The sequence below is a fragment of the Mesocricetus auratus genome, unplaced genomic scaffold, assembly GCF_017639785.1.
Source record: "Mesocricetus auratus isolate SY011 unplaced genomic scaffold, BCM_Maur_2.0 Super-Scaffold_100676, whole genome shotgun sequence".
NCBI classification, from domain to species: Eukaryota; Metazoa; Chordata; class Mammalia; order Rodentia; family Cricetidae; genus Mesocricetus; species Mesocricetus auratus.
The window spans coordinates 34,167,415-34,186,392 of record NW_024429266.1 but is presented as its reverse complement, the minus strand read 5'-3'; the positions used below and the strand labels follow the sequence as shown (position 1 = coordinate 34,186,392).

The window sequence follows — 18,978 nt, the reverse complement described above, 5'->3', positions numbered from 1 at the left end:
ACAAACTTAAGAGCCAAGGATTTCAAACTATTTGTCCAAAATTAGAGAACCAATTTGTGAAAAAGCCAGAATTAAAAAGTCGGGTTCCCAACCGTCAGTCATGTACTCTACACAAGGTTCCCAATTCCTGGGTTTCTTTGAAATAGGTGGACCATAGTGAGAAAAAAAATTTTAATTATGTAGAAGATCAAAGATGACCCAAGAGAAATTAGTTTTGAATACACAAAGCAGACAAGAAACAAGACAAACAAATATTCCTTAAATGTGTACTTTCCAGCTGGCCTTGATGGCCTGTGCCTTTAATCCCAGCACCCTGGAGGTAGGGACAGATCTCAGTGAGTTTGAGACCAGTCTAGTCTACATGTCAAGCTGCAGGCCAACAAGGGCTACATAGTGAGACCCTGTCTAAATAGTAAATAAATATGGCTTTGAAAAGTGATTTTCCACATTCTGTTATTCTGACTTCAAATAATCATACAATAGACAATTTTAAAACTGCTCCAAAACAGCCAAGAGTTGTTTCATTTGGAATGTTTGTAATCAACTACGGACAACCAAAGCAGTGTCCGGGGTGAACTTCCTTAGAAGAAAAGCAGCAGTATTAAACAGTAAATAAAACAATTTTAATTAGCTGACAGAAAGCACGCATTTAAAAAAGAAAAAAAAGAGAGATGATACAGTGGAAATTCTGCACTTGTCATAGAAATGCTCCCTCTGAATACCTTTTTATGTGTTAATGTATGTGCATGTAAGCCAACAGCTCCAGATTCCAGGTTGTATGCAGAAACCTGGGATGATGGGGTTAAAAACAACTCATACAAAGTTAAGTGACAACCAAGCTATGGCAAAACCAAAAGGAAAACCATCAGGTTCTTAGCCCTAGTTGTACAATACTAATTTCTAGTTGTAGAGGTGTTAAGTGGGGTGTGTTTTATGTGTGTGCAAAAACATGCATATGACAACTCAAGTTCTAGAACAAACTATCAATAGTATAAATGTATATGGGTTACATGTGAAGGATGATATTTAAAATAACTTCTAGAACACCCAATTTTCTGAATACTCACTTATTAATTATTTATTTGTTTTTTTTTTTTCGAGACAGAGTTTCTCTGTATTGTTTTGGAGGCTGTCCTGGAACTTGCTCTGTAGACCAGGCTGGCCTGGAACTCACAGAGATCCCCCTGCCTCTGCCTCCTGAGTGCTGGGATTAAAGGCGTGTGCCACCAACGCCTATCCAATACTCACTTATTAGAGTAACATGGTCCTATTTCTAACATCATGAAGAAAAAAAAACGGTATGTGAAAGTGTATACAGACAAGAAGATAAAAATATCAAAATGTAACCACAATATATTCCAATTTATGATTTTTTTAGACTCTCATCAACCTTTTATAAGTGAACATCTAAACTGAATTGCAGACAGGTGGGCTATCAGGCACCAAAGCTTTTAATCTGCTGAGAATGACATGAGTAACCCTGCAACAGTTCCCACTTTCTTGCTTTAACACACAAACTTAGAAACACCTGCAAAACACAAAGTGGTGCATATAGAAATTCCTAAGAACTGGGTATAAGAGAAGTTGCTGATTTTTATGATTGAAAGGACCTTTACAGAATATTCAATCCACTCACTTTATAGATATGGAATCCGAGGCAAAAAAGTGACCTAATCTGTCCTAAATTGTTTAATAATTTAGTGACAGAACTGAGGCAAGACCTCAAATGTCTAAGAGCTTTCTCACAAAGATGGACATGAAGTCTTGAAGTCAATTGAACCTTTCAAAAGATAACTTGTAAACCATACAAAAGTTGGTCTTGAATTGTAAAGCATAGACCCTATTTGGGAGCATGAAAGCAATAAATAAATGTAATACACTGATCACTAACAGGCTTATATACACATGACTGCAGAATAGCATTTCAACACTGTATTTAATCCCAGATGCTTTAAACTGATCATCTTATATTCAGCCACATGACTTATGTCATGTGAGCCAAGTGATAAACATTTTGCTATTTCACTATTTTGGAAAGTCACAGCTAAACTGTGAATGTAGACTACAAATCCTTAGGCTATGAGTTTTCAAAACCAGCATGTTTAATGTTGCCACAGAATTGCCTTAATAGAAAACCATCATTCAGTTTTAATTTAAAAGGTGGTTACTAGGAATGCAGAAAGGGAAAGTTTTTAGTGTGTTCATCACTTTAAACCTGCTGAGTGGCAACCAGAAACAATGGTGCAATCTGAAACAATCTATGCACTCAGGATAAATGGGGAGTGAGGTCCAAAGAAAAGCTGTACATAAATATACTGCTACCAGACCCTTGAATTTTGGCTGGGGCTCTCTCTCTCTTACACTCTATTTTGTTTGTTTTCATCCATTAGATCATCTTCTATTAAGCTTTTTCCTATCTTCGTTCCCACACTTGTTTCACTCAACAGGAAGGAAATGAAATCCCATTCACTTGATTTTGTGCCTTGTTCCATCATATCTTCCTAAAGAATCAGAAGCAAGTACCCTTAATTAATCACCTAAGAATTACGTATGGATAGCTCAACTCCATAAACTTACTGTGGATATCTAAAGAGGTCCAAAGATCCTACTGAGTCACATACCCAGGCGCTATATTGGACAAACTTGTCAAAAACGCATTTCCTGAAACAAAAAGGGATGTGGGCAGCTGACCCAGGATGGATGGGCACTGGAAATGCAACAGAGCCCAAGGAAAGAGAGAAACGCCGGCCTTTAAGACAGCTTGTGATCCTTACCATACACCCGGACCCAGCTCTGCTGCTGACACACCGACTCCAGAAGGATCCGATCAAGCATGCCACCGGCCACTGCCCCGCTGACTGGGACGACCGCGTCCAGATCCTCCGGGGGCAGCGGCGAGTCGGACTCCAGCCCCGAGAACATCTCCGGCCACGACAGCGCCTCCGCGGCTCCTCCGGACGACGGGGAGAGCTCCATGGTGTCCCGGAGGGAGCAGGCGGCGGCGGCGGCGGGGCGGGCTCCCTTGGCTGCGGGAAAGGGACGACGGCGCGGCCACCAGCACCCGAGCGGCAGCGGTCGCGGACGCCGCTCACCTCCTCCCCGGCCGCCCACCGCCCGAGGGCCAGGCGCCGCAGCCCACCTGCAAGCGGAGGGTGGGACCCAGGCCGGGAGGCGGGTCCAGCGTGGCCCCGAGCGGAGGCGGGACCCGGCTCAGGTGCGGGTCCGGAGCGGACGCGGAGCACCGGGGAGCGCGGGCTCGCCTCCCGCCCCCGCGGAGCCCTCCTCAGCCCCCGCGGGCGCGTCCGAGGGCAGCCCGGGCTCCGGCTGGGGATGGAGCGCGGCCAGGCAGGGCTGGGCTCGGGGGCGTCGCCGCCAGGGGCCGCCCCCTCTGACCGGCTCCCGCCGCCGCCGCCTCAGGGGCTCAGAGCGCCGGCTCCCTCAGCCTGAGGGGCGCGCCCGGCCCGGCTTCTGTCGGCCTGGCGTCGGCTTGCTCCTGCGGAACGCGCAGGCCGGCCCGCTAACTCTCAGGCCGCCGCTCCGGCCGCTGCTCGTGCTCCGGCTCGCGCTCCTCTGAGAAACCCACAAGCCCGGCAGCCGCGGCGCTGGCGGCGGCGGCAGGCGGCATCCCAGGGTGATAGGCCGGAGCAATCGAGAGCCGAGCGCACGGCCGCGTGTGCAATCCAGTAACCGAGCGGAGGAGGAACTGCCGCTGAAGACAGCAAAAATCGGGCACCGAGATACTCATCGGGCCAGGCCCGCCTACTTTCCTAAGACTGTCCCGGCCGACCACCTCTCGGTGCGGGATCCTAGAGCTGCCGCTAGAAGCAGAGACTTGTGTGGGAAGGCGGAGAGAAAAGGGGGTGCGGGAAATTTAAAAAGATGGGAAAGGCGCTTCCCTTTTTTCTTAGCCCCTTTCCTGTTGATTTCTGGACCAACCCTCCTTTCTTCTTGGACGAAGAAAATGAAGACCCTGCTTTACTTAACAGTCACCTTAGGAGAAACGCCGTCGTTCTTCCAGAAGGGAGATCTGGACCCGGATCTTGGATTCTGAGATCAGTGCGAGATCCCCGCTTTGCGCCCTGTCCGCCCTGGAGCTGGATTTGTCATCAGTTTAGAATAGCTTGGCTACGATGTGTGGTGTGGATGGATGGACGGGCCTCGCAAGTACATGAAATGCCCCAAAGCCCCAGCATTAACCAAACAACCTTCTGTTTTTTGCCTTTGATCTTTGTGCAATCTGTTGGCTTCTCTTTTCCTCTAACAGCGTCACTTGTGTTTTATTTTTGCTTTATTTGTAAACTGTCTCCCTCCTTAACGTTGGCTTTATTTTGTACTCACCCAAGACGGGATTCACCAATCCAGGTTTCAGAGATTGCAGACAAAATAATAGTAATAATTTCGAATAGAACATTAGCAACTTAAATTGTATTGGCACATCATAGATATTCAACAATTCATGAACGTAGCTACTTCAAACCGAGCAGAAGTTTTCCATAATTAGATGAAGTCTTGGGGGGGGGGGATTTTTGTTTTATGTCCCAACCTACCCCAGCCCTCATTTCTCTCTACTTTGAACAATAAGACCTCTATAAGAGGTCAGTCTAGTTTTGGGCATTCTGGTCTGTTGTTTGGGCTTTGTGGGAGTTAGAGGATGCATTTTGTAGTTTTCTCCCAACTCTTACATAGAGTAAGAGCGTTTCAAAGCACGAAGTGACCTTAGAGATCCTCTCATCCTGCCTCTTGTTTAACAGGTGCAAACAGGACAGTCCAGGTTACCTGGCAAAGCAACCACCAGTGCAACAGGTACATCTACAAGCTGATTTCTTCCCCCTTGATCCTTCAAGAACTCCGTGATTGCATTTGTTAATCTGTTGCTTGGCGATGCGGTGGAGTGATCCCTGCCAGTGTGTAGAAACCCACTTGCTTGCTATCTGCATAGTCAGTTATCCGGTTCCAGACCATCATATATTCTCTAGTAAATGAGAGGTGAAGTGAGGAGTTACAGGGGCCAGCACTAAGCAAAGCTAGTGGGTTTTGTTGTTACTGGTTTTTGGTTTTTGTTGTTAGAGGTGGGGGGGTTGTTTGTTTTTTGTCTTTTGGGTTGTTTTGTTTTTTCTTTTTCAAGACATGATTCTCTGTGTAATAGGCTTGGGTGTCCTAGAACTCTAGATCAGGCTGGTTTCTAATTTCCAGAGGTACCTGCCTCAGCCTCCTGAGTGCTGGGATTAAAGGTGTGCGCCATCATGCCCAGCTCATCTCCAGTTTGTAAAGGTCTTTGAAGGAACTTTGCTTCTTTTCAGTAGAAGGGGAGAGGGAGGGGGGAATGGAAGGAAGGGGGAATGGAGGGAAAACCCTCAGCATAGTATCTTCATTCTTATTAAATTATTGTTGATGTCTCAAAGAATAAGTGAATATGGGCATCAGACATACATATTTGAGTATCTACTATATATATGGAATGTATTTACGCATTAAATACCTTAGGAGTGGTATATAAAATTCAGAATTTTTTTTCAAAATTTTCTCTCAGTGTCATCATCCAAGCTCCCACTAATTCTGCTTTTGGGAGGGGGGATGACAAAGGGAGATGATGCCTAAATCCTTCTTTCTTTATCCAAACCACTAAAGTGCTGGTTCCTATGTCACTTTGGCACCCTGAGCTCAGACTAGCTTCAGGTCATCATCTAATTACCTATGTAATATACATCTGGAATTTATCTAGTATATCTAGCTTTAAAAGAAAATAGTTTCAAAGCATGAACAGTAAGCATTTCTGTGACAAAAGCAGAATTTTAAAAATTATCTTTAGCCAACGGGAAACAAATTGAAGCCTGGAATCTTATTAAACAGTCTATCTAAAGATGACTAGATTAAAATGCTAGATTTCTGTAGAGCAAGATGATATGTGCCTATAATCCCTACTGGGAGGTAGAGGTAGGAGGCTCAGGAGTCAAGGTCATCCTTAGATACAGAGAGATTTGGAGACCAGCCTGGCTGCTTGAGACTCTGAAAGACAGCAAACAAGAAAGTTTTAGTAGCCTAATTTTTAAAATTTACTAATGAACATGAATTCTTTTTTTTTAAACTTAAAATATCCTTTTAAAAGTTCAGTTTTCATCACACAGTCCTGGAGACAGTTTGTGACATGGTATAATACTTGTATTTTTTTTCCATATTTTTTATTTAACTTTTTACCCATGTCACTTTCAGTTCCCTCTCCCTTCCCTCCTTCCCCCACCCCCTAATTCTCCCAATCCCTCACCCCCACTCCATCCCCCCTCCACTCCCCAGGGAGGGCAAGGGCCTCCATGAGGGATTTCCGGAGTCCAGTCACATTATCCCGGGAATGGCCCAGGATGAACCTGAATTCTTAAGGTTTTTTTTTTTTTTTCAGCAAGTGGAATTGTTCTGATATTTTTGGAAAAAGGTGTATCTTTTCAAGTGGTTGCCATTAAGAAAAATAACAGAGAAACAAAAAGTTATAAATGAATTTGCTACATAGTTAATGCTACTAGGTTTGTACCGGGGGATGTCTCTGTGATATAATCCCAGATTTTAAGGTGAAGACAGACTTTTGGATGATAAAATTCTAGTTTGCAGACAGGCCTGGGTGCCCTCCTGTCTGCTTTCTTCTCCTTTGTAGACCTTTAGAGATGATGACCATGCCCCCAAGTCAAAGGCAACAACTAGGACAAGTGGGAACTGAAACTGGGAGCCTGTGCAAGGATGTTAGGGTTGGGGGAGGAATTCATAGTTGGTAATCTAAAAATCAAAATCTAGGAACAGTTTGAGATTTCCAAAAGACAGAGGCCACTGGTTGTGAGCATATGTCACTAATCTTATGGAGAGGTGGGGGTTTGAATCATGGCTGTCTCAACATAAAGGTTAGGTTGGGCTTGTGTGTCTTCCCCATCCATTTGTTAGAAACTGCACATACCTCAGGAGGTCCCTCATTTTTTTATACCCTGTGTAAGCGCCCTCCCCATTTCTCCCAACAAATAGTCCCATAAACAGAAAGCCAGCTTTTCAACTGTAGCATGTGGGCACTCCCTTTCAGTATATTCCCTTTCTTCTTGAACATAGGGACCTAGCACTTTCCTGATTGCATTGTAGAATACTGGTCATAAGGGAAAGTTTTCAGTCTTCCTCTTTGTCTCCAATTCCCTGATAATCCAAGCACTTGTATAAGTGTCAGTAGAATAATGTTGAGTTTGGGATATTCATTTCTACCCTATCTGTAGTGCTGAGGTCTAGTCAGGAGTGTATAAATGTTGACAACATCCACCATGATGGCACTTCCTGGATTTCAGATTCAGTGCTTCACAAATAATCTCTATATTCTCCCTTTCCTTCACCCAAACAGCCTTCCCATCTCTAAGTTCTTATAAAGGAACTAGTAGATTCTACTTCAGACTTACAGAACTCTAGTCATCTGATGCCCTCACACCTCAGACCTGATTAGCTGTCCTCTTTCCCTGGGGACTTTCCACTGCAGTTTTATCTTACCTTCCTTGGAGGTAAATTATCATAAAGCATAGTTCAGACCAGATCACCTTTAAAACTAACTTTTCATTTAAAGTCCCTTGTTGCCTACAAAAGAAAAAAAAAAACTATAGAGCCATCACAAGTTTTTGATTTTTTGAGACAGGGTTTCTCAGTGTAGCCTTAGCTATCCTGGAACTCACTCTGTAGACCAGGCTAGCCTTAAACTCACAGAGACCTGCCTGCCTCAGCCTCCTGAGTGCTGAGGTTAGAGTGCTAGGATTAAAGGCGTGTGCCAGCACTGTCCAATCCATCCCATGTTTAAAGGGACCACTCAAATGTGGTCCCAAACTATCGCTGGGACCTCCTTACCTATATGTATCCAGCTGACATGCCTCACTCCCCAAAATACCCTAGCTCTTTTCTTACTCCTACCCTCTTACCTTCAGGGAAGCAGCTCCATCAAATGCCGCTGACCTCAATCAAGTCCTTCTTATTTTCCAAGGTGGCAATGACCTTGCTCCCTCTTAGTTCTCATACCATTTGTTTCTGTTTCACTTCTGGAATCAATCACAATAGTATAGTCCTTTGTGTAACTCTTAATACCCACAGAAGAGATTATAAACGTTGTGAAGGCAGAGACTGTTATACATGGTTATTCCCCTACAATGTCTTTCTCATATCAAGCTTCTATTGATACCAGAAACCAGGAAACAAGAAACTAGACTAAGAGACAATGAAAACTTTGTTTTGTTCTTAGGCATGTGGGATTGCAAAAGACATTAAAAACCAGTTTAATCAGTCCAGTCATTCCATTCATTTTCTGTCCTGCCCCTCCTCAATTGAAACTAAGCATAGCTTACTAGTATGATGGTGAATGCCTGTGGTCCCAGCTCCTGAGGAGGGTCACCTAAGTTGGAGACCAGCCTGAGCAACAAACACAGTAAGAGTCCATCGCTAAATGAATGAGAATGAACACATCTAGACCCTGAAAAATGACCAGACTGGCCCAAGGTCACATAACTAGAAACAGAAAGAAGTCAAATTTGAGTCTTCATAATCTCAACCTATCCAGTTCAAAGCTTGAATGCTTCCCATTCCTTCTATCCCTCTCTAAATAGTTACTTTTCTTATTGATAAAGGTTTTCTCAGTAAAGCGATTTTATTCTCTTACATATTATTTAAGTTTAAAGCATTTGTGCCACATTCCTGGCCCCCCATATAATTTTAGCAAAATTATGCTTTTTTTTTTAACCAAAGGACCAAACAGAGACATCAGAGAAACATCTGGTCTGATTCATCAGGGCAACAGCAACATTTCTATTTATACATGAGCACAGCCCTATCTTTGTAGCTCTCAGCTGTTGCTCGTTGCTCAGCATGTTCCCCTTTTCAACCTTGCCTGTCCCTCATCAAGATAGCATCCTGTATCCTGGGTTGTAAGTAGAACCTAATGTAATCAAAGAAAAATACAGTCCTTAATTCCTAAAAGGGTTCTGAGTTTTAAAGAAACTGTTTCTCTGCTTTCTCAGTCCCTTTGTTCTAGGGTATGGGATGACAAGACTCAAGTGGTCAGGTAGCTGCCACTCATTCTACTGCATTCTTGGGAGAAAGATGTATAAAAAGCAAAGCTGAGCTATGTTATGTTTGGAAGTAGATAGGGTAGAGAGTAAATGTAAGCAGGGAAGCTAGGGCCTCACAGCAACATTCGATAATGATTTTTTAAAAATAGAAGGTGTGCCATCTTAGGTAGAAGTAATACCAAAGGGAAGGAAAGAAGAGAGGTGCAGAGAGAAGGAAGAAAGAAAACCAGGATACCCTAAGAAAGTCACTACTTGTAGCAACCACTGACAGTGTTGTTTGCAAAAAACATGGAACATGCCAGAAACAAACAACTCCACCAGTTACTTCTTGGCAGAAACTCCTTTAAAATTATGACCTCATCCCAGTATTCCGCTTGAGGAATTCAAAAAGGATAAAAACAGAGGGAACCACAATGGCCTCTGACATCAGGGTCTAATTAAAATCTCTTAAGATCTTAAGTACTGAAAATAATAAGGTGCTCAACTCCACCCTGTGTAATTTAAAAATACATGGCAAAGTGTTGGAAAAACAACCAAGTTATATTCCCCCACCTCAGAGACTACAACTACAGAATCTGCTTCAGGTTTTTGTGTTTTTGGTTTTTTGTTGTTTGGTATGCTCCTATACACATCTGTTGAGTGATACAACTCTGCTTGGAATACAGAGTGACAACTTTTACTAAGGTATATAATGTAAGGTAGGGGTCATAATTAGCAAATTAGTTTCTATGTTATTTTAGTAACTATAGACACCAAGTTATTTCACCCTAACCAAACAAAATGATGTCTTCCTTAGCTTTTATAGTTCTGATGGGTCTTCCAGGAAAAAATGAACTTAAAAAAAATCAGAGCCCTAAAGGAGAGATTTTTAAGAATATGATTCCATTGTCCTCTTGGTACCTTGAGAGCAGTATCATAATAACTGATTGATATGTGTATTTTGTCTCTTGTAGAAAGGTGTCAAGACATCAGTTATAAGTCTAGAAAGGTTTTGATGTGGTCATTTGGTCTCAAAAAGACATCCTTGGTAGCACAAGATAAGTCTAGATGTAGATTATCAGAAACTAACTTTGGAATTTGAGGCCACTAGGATGTTATGGCAAGATAGCGTAGTCTAGGAAGCAGCAGATAACTGAAGCAGATTGGAGTAGGTGACAGGGTATGGGGGTACACAAATATTAGAAATCAAATGTATTGATGGTAGTGCTATAATTCAAGCTCAATCAAACCCTAGAAACCTCACCAGTCCTTTACTCTCATTGATGACTCCTGTCCCATTTTCCCCAGTGAATATACCTCATTTAGGTCCCTGTCCTCTAGACCTAGTCAACTCTCATCTTTAACAAATATTTCTGCCTCCTCTACTAGAAGAAAAATTAAGGTCACCAAGCAAGATCTTCAATATCCCCATGCCTCTCCCATCTTTTGCCCCACTTTTTCAAAGGCTAGGTCCTGTTACTTCTCTCAAGTTTTAAAAGATTGTTTTCTCTTACTTGTGCTTTCAGTAATGGCTCCTTCTTTGAACTCATGTGTCCATCTCTTCCATATTATCAAAAAGCTTTGAACCAATTCAGTCCACAGATGTTCAAAACTGTCCTTGAAATGCACCAGAACACAAGCTGGATGGATGGATGGATGGATGGATGGATGGATGGATGGATGGATGGACAGACAGATGAATGGATGGATGGATATGGATAGATACATACATGTAATAAACCAAGTAAAGTCGAATGCTATTTAAAGAATAAGTGGTAGGTACATGGGTATCCACAGTATAATTCTTTTAACTTTTCTTTCTGTTTAAATTGTCATAATAGCTCTCCAAGATGAAGCCTAGGTCACTCACCGACATGGCTAAAGAAGGTCTGGATCATTGTGGTGCTGCTCTCCAGAAAGTGGTGACAAAAACTGAAATCAACCAGCATATCAGGATCCTTGTTCCTTCTGTGGAAAGACCAAGATAATAATAGGGGTCACAGTCATCCAGTGCTGTGGTTCTTTCATGAAAACAGTGACTGGTGGGTCCTGGAGCTACAAGATATTCCTGCTGTCATAGTCAAATCGGCCACCAGAAAATTGAAGGAATTGAAAGGCCAGTAGAAGTGCTACCATTTGATCAGCCTTGGCCTACAATAAATGAATTAACTCATATAGCAAAAGCATAATAAAAAGTGTTGAGTAAATCTTCTGACCCAGTGTTTTCCTGAAGTCAACATCAGTTGTTCTATTCTGTTTTCTCTCTTTTGAAAGACTAGACTATGCTCATCATCTCCATCTCCTTACCTTCTGGTAACTCTTTTTCTTCAGATGGTTAAAAAAAAATAAGGTGTTAAAATTAAAGTTGAAATCTCTTAATATGCCAACCAAGATGTCATGGCTTTTTTTTTTTTTTTTTTTTTTTTTTTTTGGTTTTACAAGACAGGGTTTCTCTGTATTGTTTTGGAGGCTGTCGGTCCAGCCCGGCCTCGAACTCACAAAGATCTGCCTGCCTCTGCCTCCCGAGTGCTGGGATTAAAGGCTTGCGCCACCACCACCCGGCTGTCATGGCTATTTTAATGTTGGTATGTATTTCTTCCACATGTGTGTATGCAATTCCTTGGATGATTTTTTCCTGTGTGTCTTTCTAAAATTTACCCACATATCATGGAACTTATACCTTTTGTGCGCAGTAGTGTCAAGGTTTACCAATGTTATTATTTGTGGATCTAGTATACTGATTTAAACTACCACATTATTTTTTTATCATGGAAAAATCCACAATTCACTTATACAATCTACTACTGAGTTCCCAATTTCTATCACAAACAATAAAGAAATTAGCATAGTTAAGGTACTTCTCATTGTTTATAGATTTACAAATTGTACAGTTTATAGATATTCAATGCCACAAAATGCTGGCCTCTGCTTCCCGAGTGCTGGGATTAAAGGCGTGCGCCACCACCACCCAGCACCACCGCCCAGCACCACCACCTTTTCTTAAGTGGAGTTTTTCTTCTTTCATTTCTTTCTATCTATTGAATGCAAATATCTTTTGTTGGTGTTTTAACATTACAGTAATTTAAATAGAAACTTCAACTTTTTTATGTTTGGAGTTTCTATACATTAAAAATATTTTTCCTCCTCCAAAGTCATATAAACATACATATTCTTTCCAATTATCTTCTAAAAGCTTTGCTCTGCTTTTCACTTTGAAGTCTTCAATTCACCTGGTTTACAAGTTGTGATGGTTAAATTTGCCAGCTTGACAAGATTTGGAATCACCTAGGAGACACACCTCTGGGCATGTGTGTGAGGGTGTTTCCAGAGAGGTTAAACTGAGGTGCCTATGCCGAATATGGGTCACATCATCCTCTGGGATGAAGACACAGGCTGAGGGGAAAAAGGAACAAGCCAACAGGGTATCCACATTCATCCCTCCTTCTGGAAGACAGAAGCAGTATCATCATTGCAGCCATGCCCTCCCTGCCATGATGAACTGTACCTGAAAACTACGAGCCAAAACAAACCTTCCTCTTCTTACATTGCCTTTGTCAGGCATCTTGTCACAGCAAAGAGGAAAGCAGTCTATGCCTGTCTATAGCAGGAGACTAGAATCTCATCTTCTCCTAGACAAACAGCTAAATGAACTACAACCATTAGTGGCATATCCTCCCTTCCCCCCACTGCCTTGCATACCAAGGTCTTGTCTACACCAATCTTGTTCATGTTTATCTAGATCACTTACCCTTTAGGTTCTGATACCAAATTGCTTCAATTCCTCCTTACTCTTTTTCAAAGTACTTTAAAATCAAGTGGCCCAACTCTGAAAACAACCTTGTTGCAATTCTATTTGTAAAAAATTAAATTTATAGTTTAATTAGGGAAGGTTACCTCTTTTTACATATTCTCTTTGTTCATGAATATGGTATATATCTTTTTTAAATTCATAAATCCTGTCTTGTTGGTGTGTATGTGTTCAACATTTTTTGCTATATTTGTTTCTTGGTACATTGTTGCTTTTGTTACAACTAGATGGTGTTATTGTGTTCTCAAATTGGTTATTGCAGCTGTGCTGAAACTACTTATTTTCAAATATTGATTCTTGGGTCCATCAACCTTGAAAAACTCATAAGTAAATCTCAAAGGATTGTCTCAAATATACTATATAGAGAAAATTATATTATCTGCATATAATGTTTATTTTTGCTCCTTAGTTTCAATTTCTGTACATTTTGTTATCTAATGCAAAGGTTAGGAATTCCAGAGCCATGTTGAAGATCTGTATTTATATCTTGTTCCTGGCTTTGAACAGAGAATGTTTCTTATTTTGAAATATTCACTTCAGGCTTTTAAATATATTCAGAATGATCTGCTATATTTCTATTTTTCTAGTAAACATACTTTAAAATCGAAAGATGAGCATTAATAGGCTGGACTGAGGTAGCACACACCTTTAATCCCAGCACTTGAAAAGCAGAGGCAGGCAGATCTCTGTGAGTTCAAGGCCAGCCTAGTCTACAAAGCAAGTTCCAGGACAGCCAGGACTGTTACACAGAGAAACCCTGCCTCAAAAAAAGTGAGCATGAAACTGAGTTAATCACTTAATTTTCTCTTTTAATTTGATGTCAGTAAATGACACTAATAGATTTCAAAAATAAAATATCCACTTTTTGACATTAAACCTTCCTTAATTATATAGTATTTTCAATGAGTACTTTCTTTAGCTTTTATGTCCATATATTTGTATGTGAGAGTGGTCAGTAATTTCTCTTCAGGGACTGCCCTTATCTTGATTGAATATCCTTCCTAAGATTTAAGGGAGTTGCCTCCAGATGTCAAAATGATATTAAAGTATATAGATTTAGTCTCTCTAGCTCTATATTACTACAGCCTACATTACATTACATTTAGCCTAACTGACCACTTGCTTAAAATTTATTCTTGAAGCCAGATCTAGCAGTGCTACCTGTAGTCACAGGTAGAGGAAATTGATGCAAGAAGGTTACCTGAGGCCAGGAGTTTGAGGACAGCCTTGATGACATCACACACTCATCATTCTTTCATATACCTCAAACATCTTTGTGGTCTCACCTTCACCCTGGAATCTTCCCTGATAAACAGTCTTCTCACCTTATGGATGCTCCCCAAGTGTTTTGAGGTGCCTTGGATATTTCAAATATCACCTGTATGAAGATGAATTCCAGTGCTATTGCTTCAGTCTGCATCTCTCCTCACGGTTCTAGATTTTTCTGGCTCGTTCTGGCTCATTTAAAGGCAGTTGGAACTTAACAACTTTTGAATGGAATTTGTCATTTTCTCCATTGGACACTTCTCCCTCCTGTTAACACAATCTTACCTCATGATCCCTCACCTACACTTGCCATCCAGGCAGGAACTTTTTGATAGTCTCCAGTATGTTACCAGTGCCAAAGTTGTTCCTGCCTCCTGGTCTTCACTACCCATGCTTCAGATAGGTTTTCTTCAACTTTCACCCAGACTACAACAATGAATTAACAATTTCTTTGGTTTTCTACCTGAAATGAGGGTTCGCCTATACCTTTAGACACTGGAGTAATTTATTTAAAACTTGATCTTGCTGTGCTCCTTTATGGCCTAAAGCCCCTTTAACATCTCCACTTTGCAGACAAGATGGTGAATACCTTTAATATTAGTTGAGTCCACCATCATCTAGCCTGGATATCTTCCTCTACCCTTCTTTATAGCTAAATCTTGTCTCTAACAACTCAAGCCTGCTGGTGTCCCCCATATAGTCTGTCCTTTTTCTTTCCATGCCTTTGCAAAGAAATCTGTCCCTTCCAGGTGTGTCTCCCCTTTCATTACCTCCTCCTGCCTCTAACCCCATTCTAGTTTACCTCCCTATCTCTACCTAACTCTTCACATCCTTTAAGATCTTACTCACCTGTCAGCTTATTCAAAACACTGCCCCACCTCCAAGGACTTCACTAAGTGCTTCCCTTTTATAATCTCATAAAAGCCATAATTATTTTTATAGATCATACTTACTGTATTGCACTGTAATTGTCTGTTTATGTATTCCCACTGAACTGTAACTCAGCGAAAGGAGAAACTGAGTTTTATTCATGCTTGAACTTCTAGAACCTAGGTCCTGAAGAGATGACTCACAGGGTAAAGGAGTTTGCTGCCAAGTCTTGATGATGCAAGTTCCTTCCCTGGGACTCACCTAGTGGAAGCAGAGACTCCTGCAATTTGTCCTCTGACCACCACACATGTGCCATGGTATGCACAAACACAGAATAAATTAAAACGTAATTTTAAAATGGCAGAACAATGACCTGTTGGTATGGGTAGTGTAACTTTCATTACTACGGCAATTTAGACAACGAGAGGTTTATTTGGCTTATGTTTCCAGTGTTGAAAGAGTCCATTAAAAGCAGAAAATCATGACAGCAAGCAGCAGGTATGGTGGCTGGAGCAACAAGCTGAGGAGGTCACATCTTGAACCTCAGGCATGTAGCAGCGAGAAAAACCTAGGGATAGAGAAAAACCTAGGAATAGCATATGGCTTTGAAACCTCAAAGCCCATTCCCAGGGTGATGGTTTGAAAAGAAATGGACTCCATAATAAAAGGCACTATTAGGAGGTGTGTCTTTGTTGGAGTGGGTATGGCTTTATTGAAGGAAGTGTGTCACTATGGGAGTAGGGTTTTGAAGTCTCCTATGCTCAAGCTATACCCAGTGACACAATTCACTTCCTGTTGCCTGCAGATCAGGATGTAGAACTCTCAGCTCCTTCTCCAGCACCAGCTCTGCCTGCATGTCTCCATGTCCTGCCATGATGATAATGGACTTAATCTCTGAAACTGTAAGCTACCCCAATAAAATATTTTCTTTTATAAGAGTTGCCATGGTCATGGTATCTCTTCATAGCAATAGAAACCCAAACTAAGACACCCAATAGCATCTTCCTCCAGCAAAGTCATACCTCCTAAGTCTATGCCACTAACTGGGAGTTAGTATTCAAACATCTGAGCCTATGGGGGACAAGCTCATTCAAACTGCCACAGGTAGCAAAGTCTAGGATGAAAGTACAGAATCACATTGGAAAAGAGAAAGCAAGGTACAATGAGGCTAGAATAGAATCAAAACTGCAATACATAATAGCTATTATCATAGTCAATTCAGGTTGCTAAAACAGAACTGTGGATTGGATGACTTATAAACAGCAGAAATTGATTTTTCACAAGTCTGGAGGCAGGAAGTTCTAAAGGAGGATGTTAGCATGTTCAAGTTCTGGCCAGGCTGAGGCTCTGCTCCTGATAACTGACTGATATCTAGTACTATGTCCAAACACAGCAGAAAGGTCTCTTAAGTCCTTTGTATAGAGGCACTAAAGCCATTCCTGGTGGCTTCAGTCTCCTGGCTTGATTACCTCCCCCAAATTGATTCCTAATACACATTAAGGGATTAGATTTCAATATATGGGTAATACATACAGTCTATTGCACATGCTATTCTTACCTAGAATTGTCATTAGGACTCTGCTAAATAGTGATTGAGAGCATCAGCAGAGTCACACTGTCAGGGGATTATCTGTAATGTTTACAGGAACTCATCCAGATCCAGAAAAACCATTGCATGTCTTAGAGGAAAGCCAAATGCTCTCCCTATACTCCAGGCAACGCTTCTGAGCTGCCCTTCTTGTGGCAGCTTCAGGATCTGAGTCCTGCCTCTGTCAGTTCCCATTCCGCACTCTGTGTCTTGCAGCTGTTCCTTTATCTTCTTTTGGCACTGTCCCAAGGTTGGGTTACTGCCCCTCCTTGATTTCCCACCCCAAATGCATGAGAGGCAGCTGTGTGTGGTAGGCACTCCCTGGAAATTCAAAGATAGTGTTTGCCATTCAGGGGTGGTGGAGGCTCTATAGCAAATATGCACGGCTCTTCAGCAGCCAATTGAAAATTGAAAATACAATTTCCTTTTTCCATTTCCACCAAGCTAAGTGGAAGCCTCCTGGCATTTTGCTCAGCCTCCTCTCCCACTCTTCCTCACCCGTCCTCTTCCCTGATTGTTGAATCATGTCTTAAGTAGAATGATTTTGTGATCTTGTCATTGTTTCTTTCCATGATATTGATCATTTCAATCCATGTGATTATTTCTTCTCAACTAAATAATTTGTCTTATGGTAAATCATATATAAAAGAATACCTTTAGCTCTGATGACCAATCCCTGAACTGAATGGACAGTCACAGTAGTGTTCAGGTTGAAGCAATCTAAGTAGTAAGTTGGATACAATTATGTCCAAATGAAATCTCAAAATATTTTCCAAGTTATTGCCTTTATGTAGCACTCCTTTGAGTTTATATACATATGTGTGGTCATTATGAATGGGAATACTTATAAACAACAGCATGGTTTGGAAACTTCTAGACTCCTTAATGAAGCTCTTTCAAAAACTTTAATTCATTCTCTCCTACAAATATTTGTCAAGAGCTGACTTTGAGTCAGGTACCCCAATAATGCCTGGAGACTAAATGGAGAAGAAAAGAGTTAAGCCCTTGCTTCATAGAGGGTATTTTCTAGCAGGGAACACAGTTAATAAGAACAAAATAGATGGGTGTATGCTATAGAGAATTCTATGGAGGAAACAACATAATGAGTTGGTCAAGAACAAGTTGGGATAGAGGCTATGCTCTCCAGACATCTTGGGCAATCCTCTCTGGACCCTGAACTGTTATGTAAAATTACTCTTAAAGAAGAGGCCCCAGGTCTGAGAAGCAAAATACTCCAACATTTAAAGGTCAGACAGAAATTCAAGACATAAAAAAGGACTGAGATGAAGCAGTCAGCAAGGGAGGATAAAATCAAGAAATAGGGATACCAGCGGGGCATTGGTGGCGCACGCCTTTAATCCCAGCACTCAGTAGACAGAGGCAGGTGGATCTCTGTGAGTTTGAGTTCCAGGACAGCCTCCAAAACAATACAGAGAAACCCTGTCTCGAAAAAAAAACAAAAAGAAAAAAAAAGAAAAAGAAATAGTGATACCTCAAAAATCAAGAAAGTTTCCCTTAGCAATTAAGTTAGAGCCAGAAATCCATGTCCACTATATGTCACATACTCAGTGAAAGATTCTCCCCAGTCTCCAAGCTTATTTAGCTGGAGAAACAGGGGTAGAATGGTTTCCCACACCAAAAAATTTCAGGAAAGATTTTTCAAGCTATCTGGGTATCTGATAAAACATCAGATCAAGGTATTTAGCATGTATTATGGTTCCTCCAGGCTTGTGACTGAACAGGAAGCTGGAGGCAGTGAAAGATGGGCTCTGGGCTGCCTCAGTGTTGGCATGAGTTTTGTTGGCTGATTCTTAGTAGATAATTCCAAAAGATCTTTGTGATGAGAACAAAGTGTAAAAGCATGATTATAAAATTAGTATGGGAGTTTCACAATTCCTGTGCTAAAAGCAGGATTATCCCTGTAAATTTGTATCTAGTTTTAAATTTTTTCTGTATTATTAGTATGGTGTGTTATATGCCTCATGGGGGACTACCATGGTGCACATGTAGAGGTCAGAGGACAGTTTTGTGGAGTCAGCTCTGTCCTTCCACCTTTATGAGGGTTCTAGTAATGGAACCCAGATCACCAGTTTATATAGCAAATGCCTCTATCCGCTGAGCAATCTTACCAGCCCCTATTTTTTTTTTTTTTTTGGTTTTTTGAGACAGGGTTTCTCTGTATTGTTTTGGAGGCTGTCCTGGAACTCGCGTTGTAGACCAGGATGGCCTCGAACTCACAGAGATCCGCCTGCCTCTGCTGGGATTAAAGGCGTGCGCCACCAACGCCCGGCTACCAGCCCCTATTTTTTTTAATAGGAGGTGTTGGCCATTAGGAATAAGGAATGATGCCTTTGTCACACAGCACCTGGTGGGTAAGTCTAGCTCCTAGCTGAAAGCAGAAG

General features: G+C 41.6%; 1 protein-coding gene across 3 annotated transcripts in view; it reads right to left on the bottom strand.

Moving 5' to 3' along the window:
* Rasal2 (RAS protein activator like 2) overlaps window positions 1-3,072 on the bottom strand; it is a 254,408-nt gene extending 251,336 nt beyond the window's left edge. For all 3 annotated transcript variants that reach the window (XM_013114316.3, XM_005071319.4, XM_005071320.4), the window contains exon 1: window positions 2,775-3,072. In XM_013114316.3, the coding sequence (XP_012969770.1) occupies window positions 2,775-2,976 (202 nt within the window). In that variant the 5' untranslated portion in view covers window positions 2,977-3,072. The remainder of the gene's footprint in view (window positions 1-2,774) is intronic.
* Between the last annotated feature and the right edge of the window lie 15,906 nt (window positions 3,073-18,978).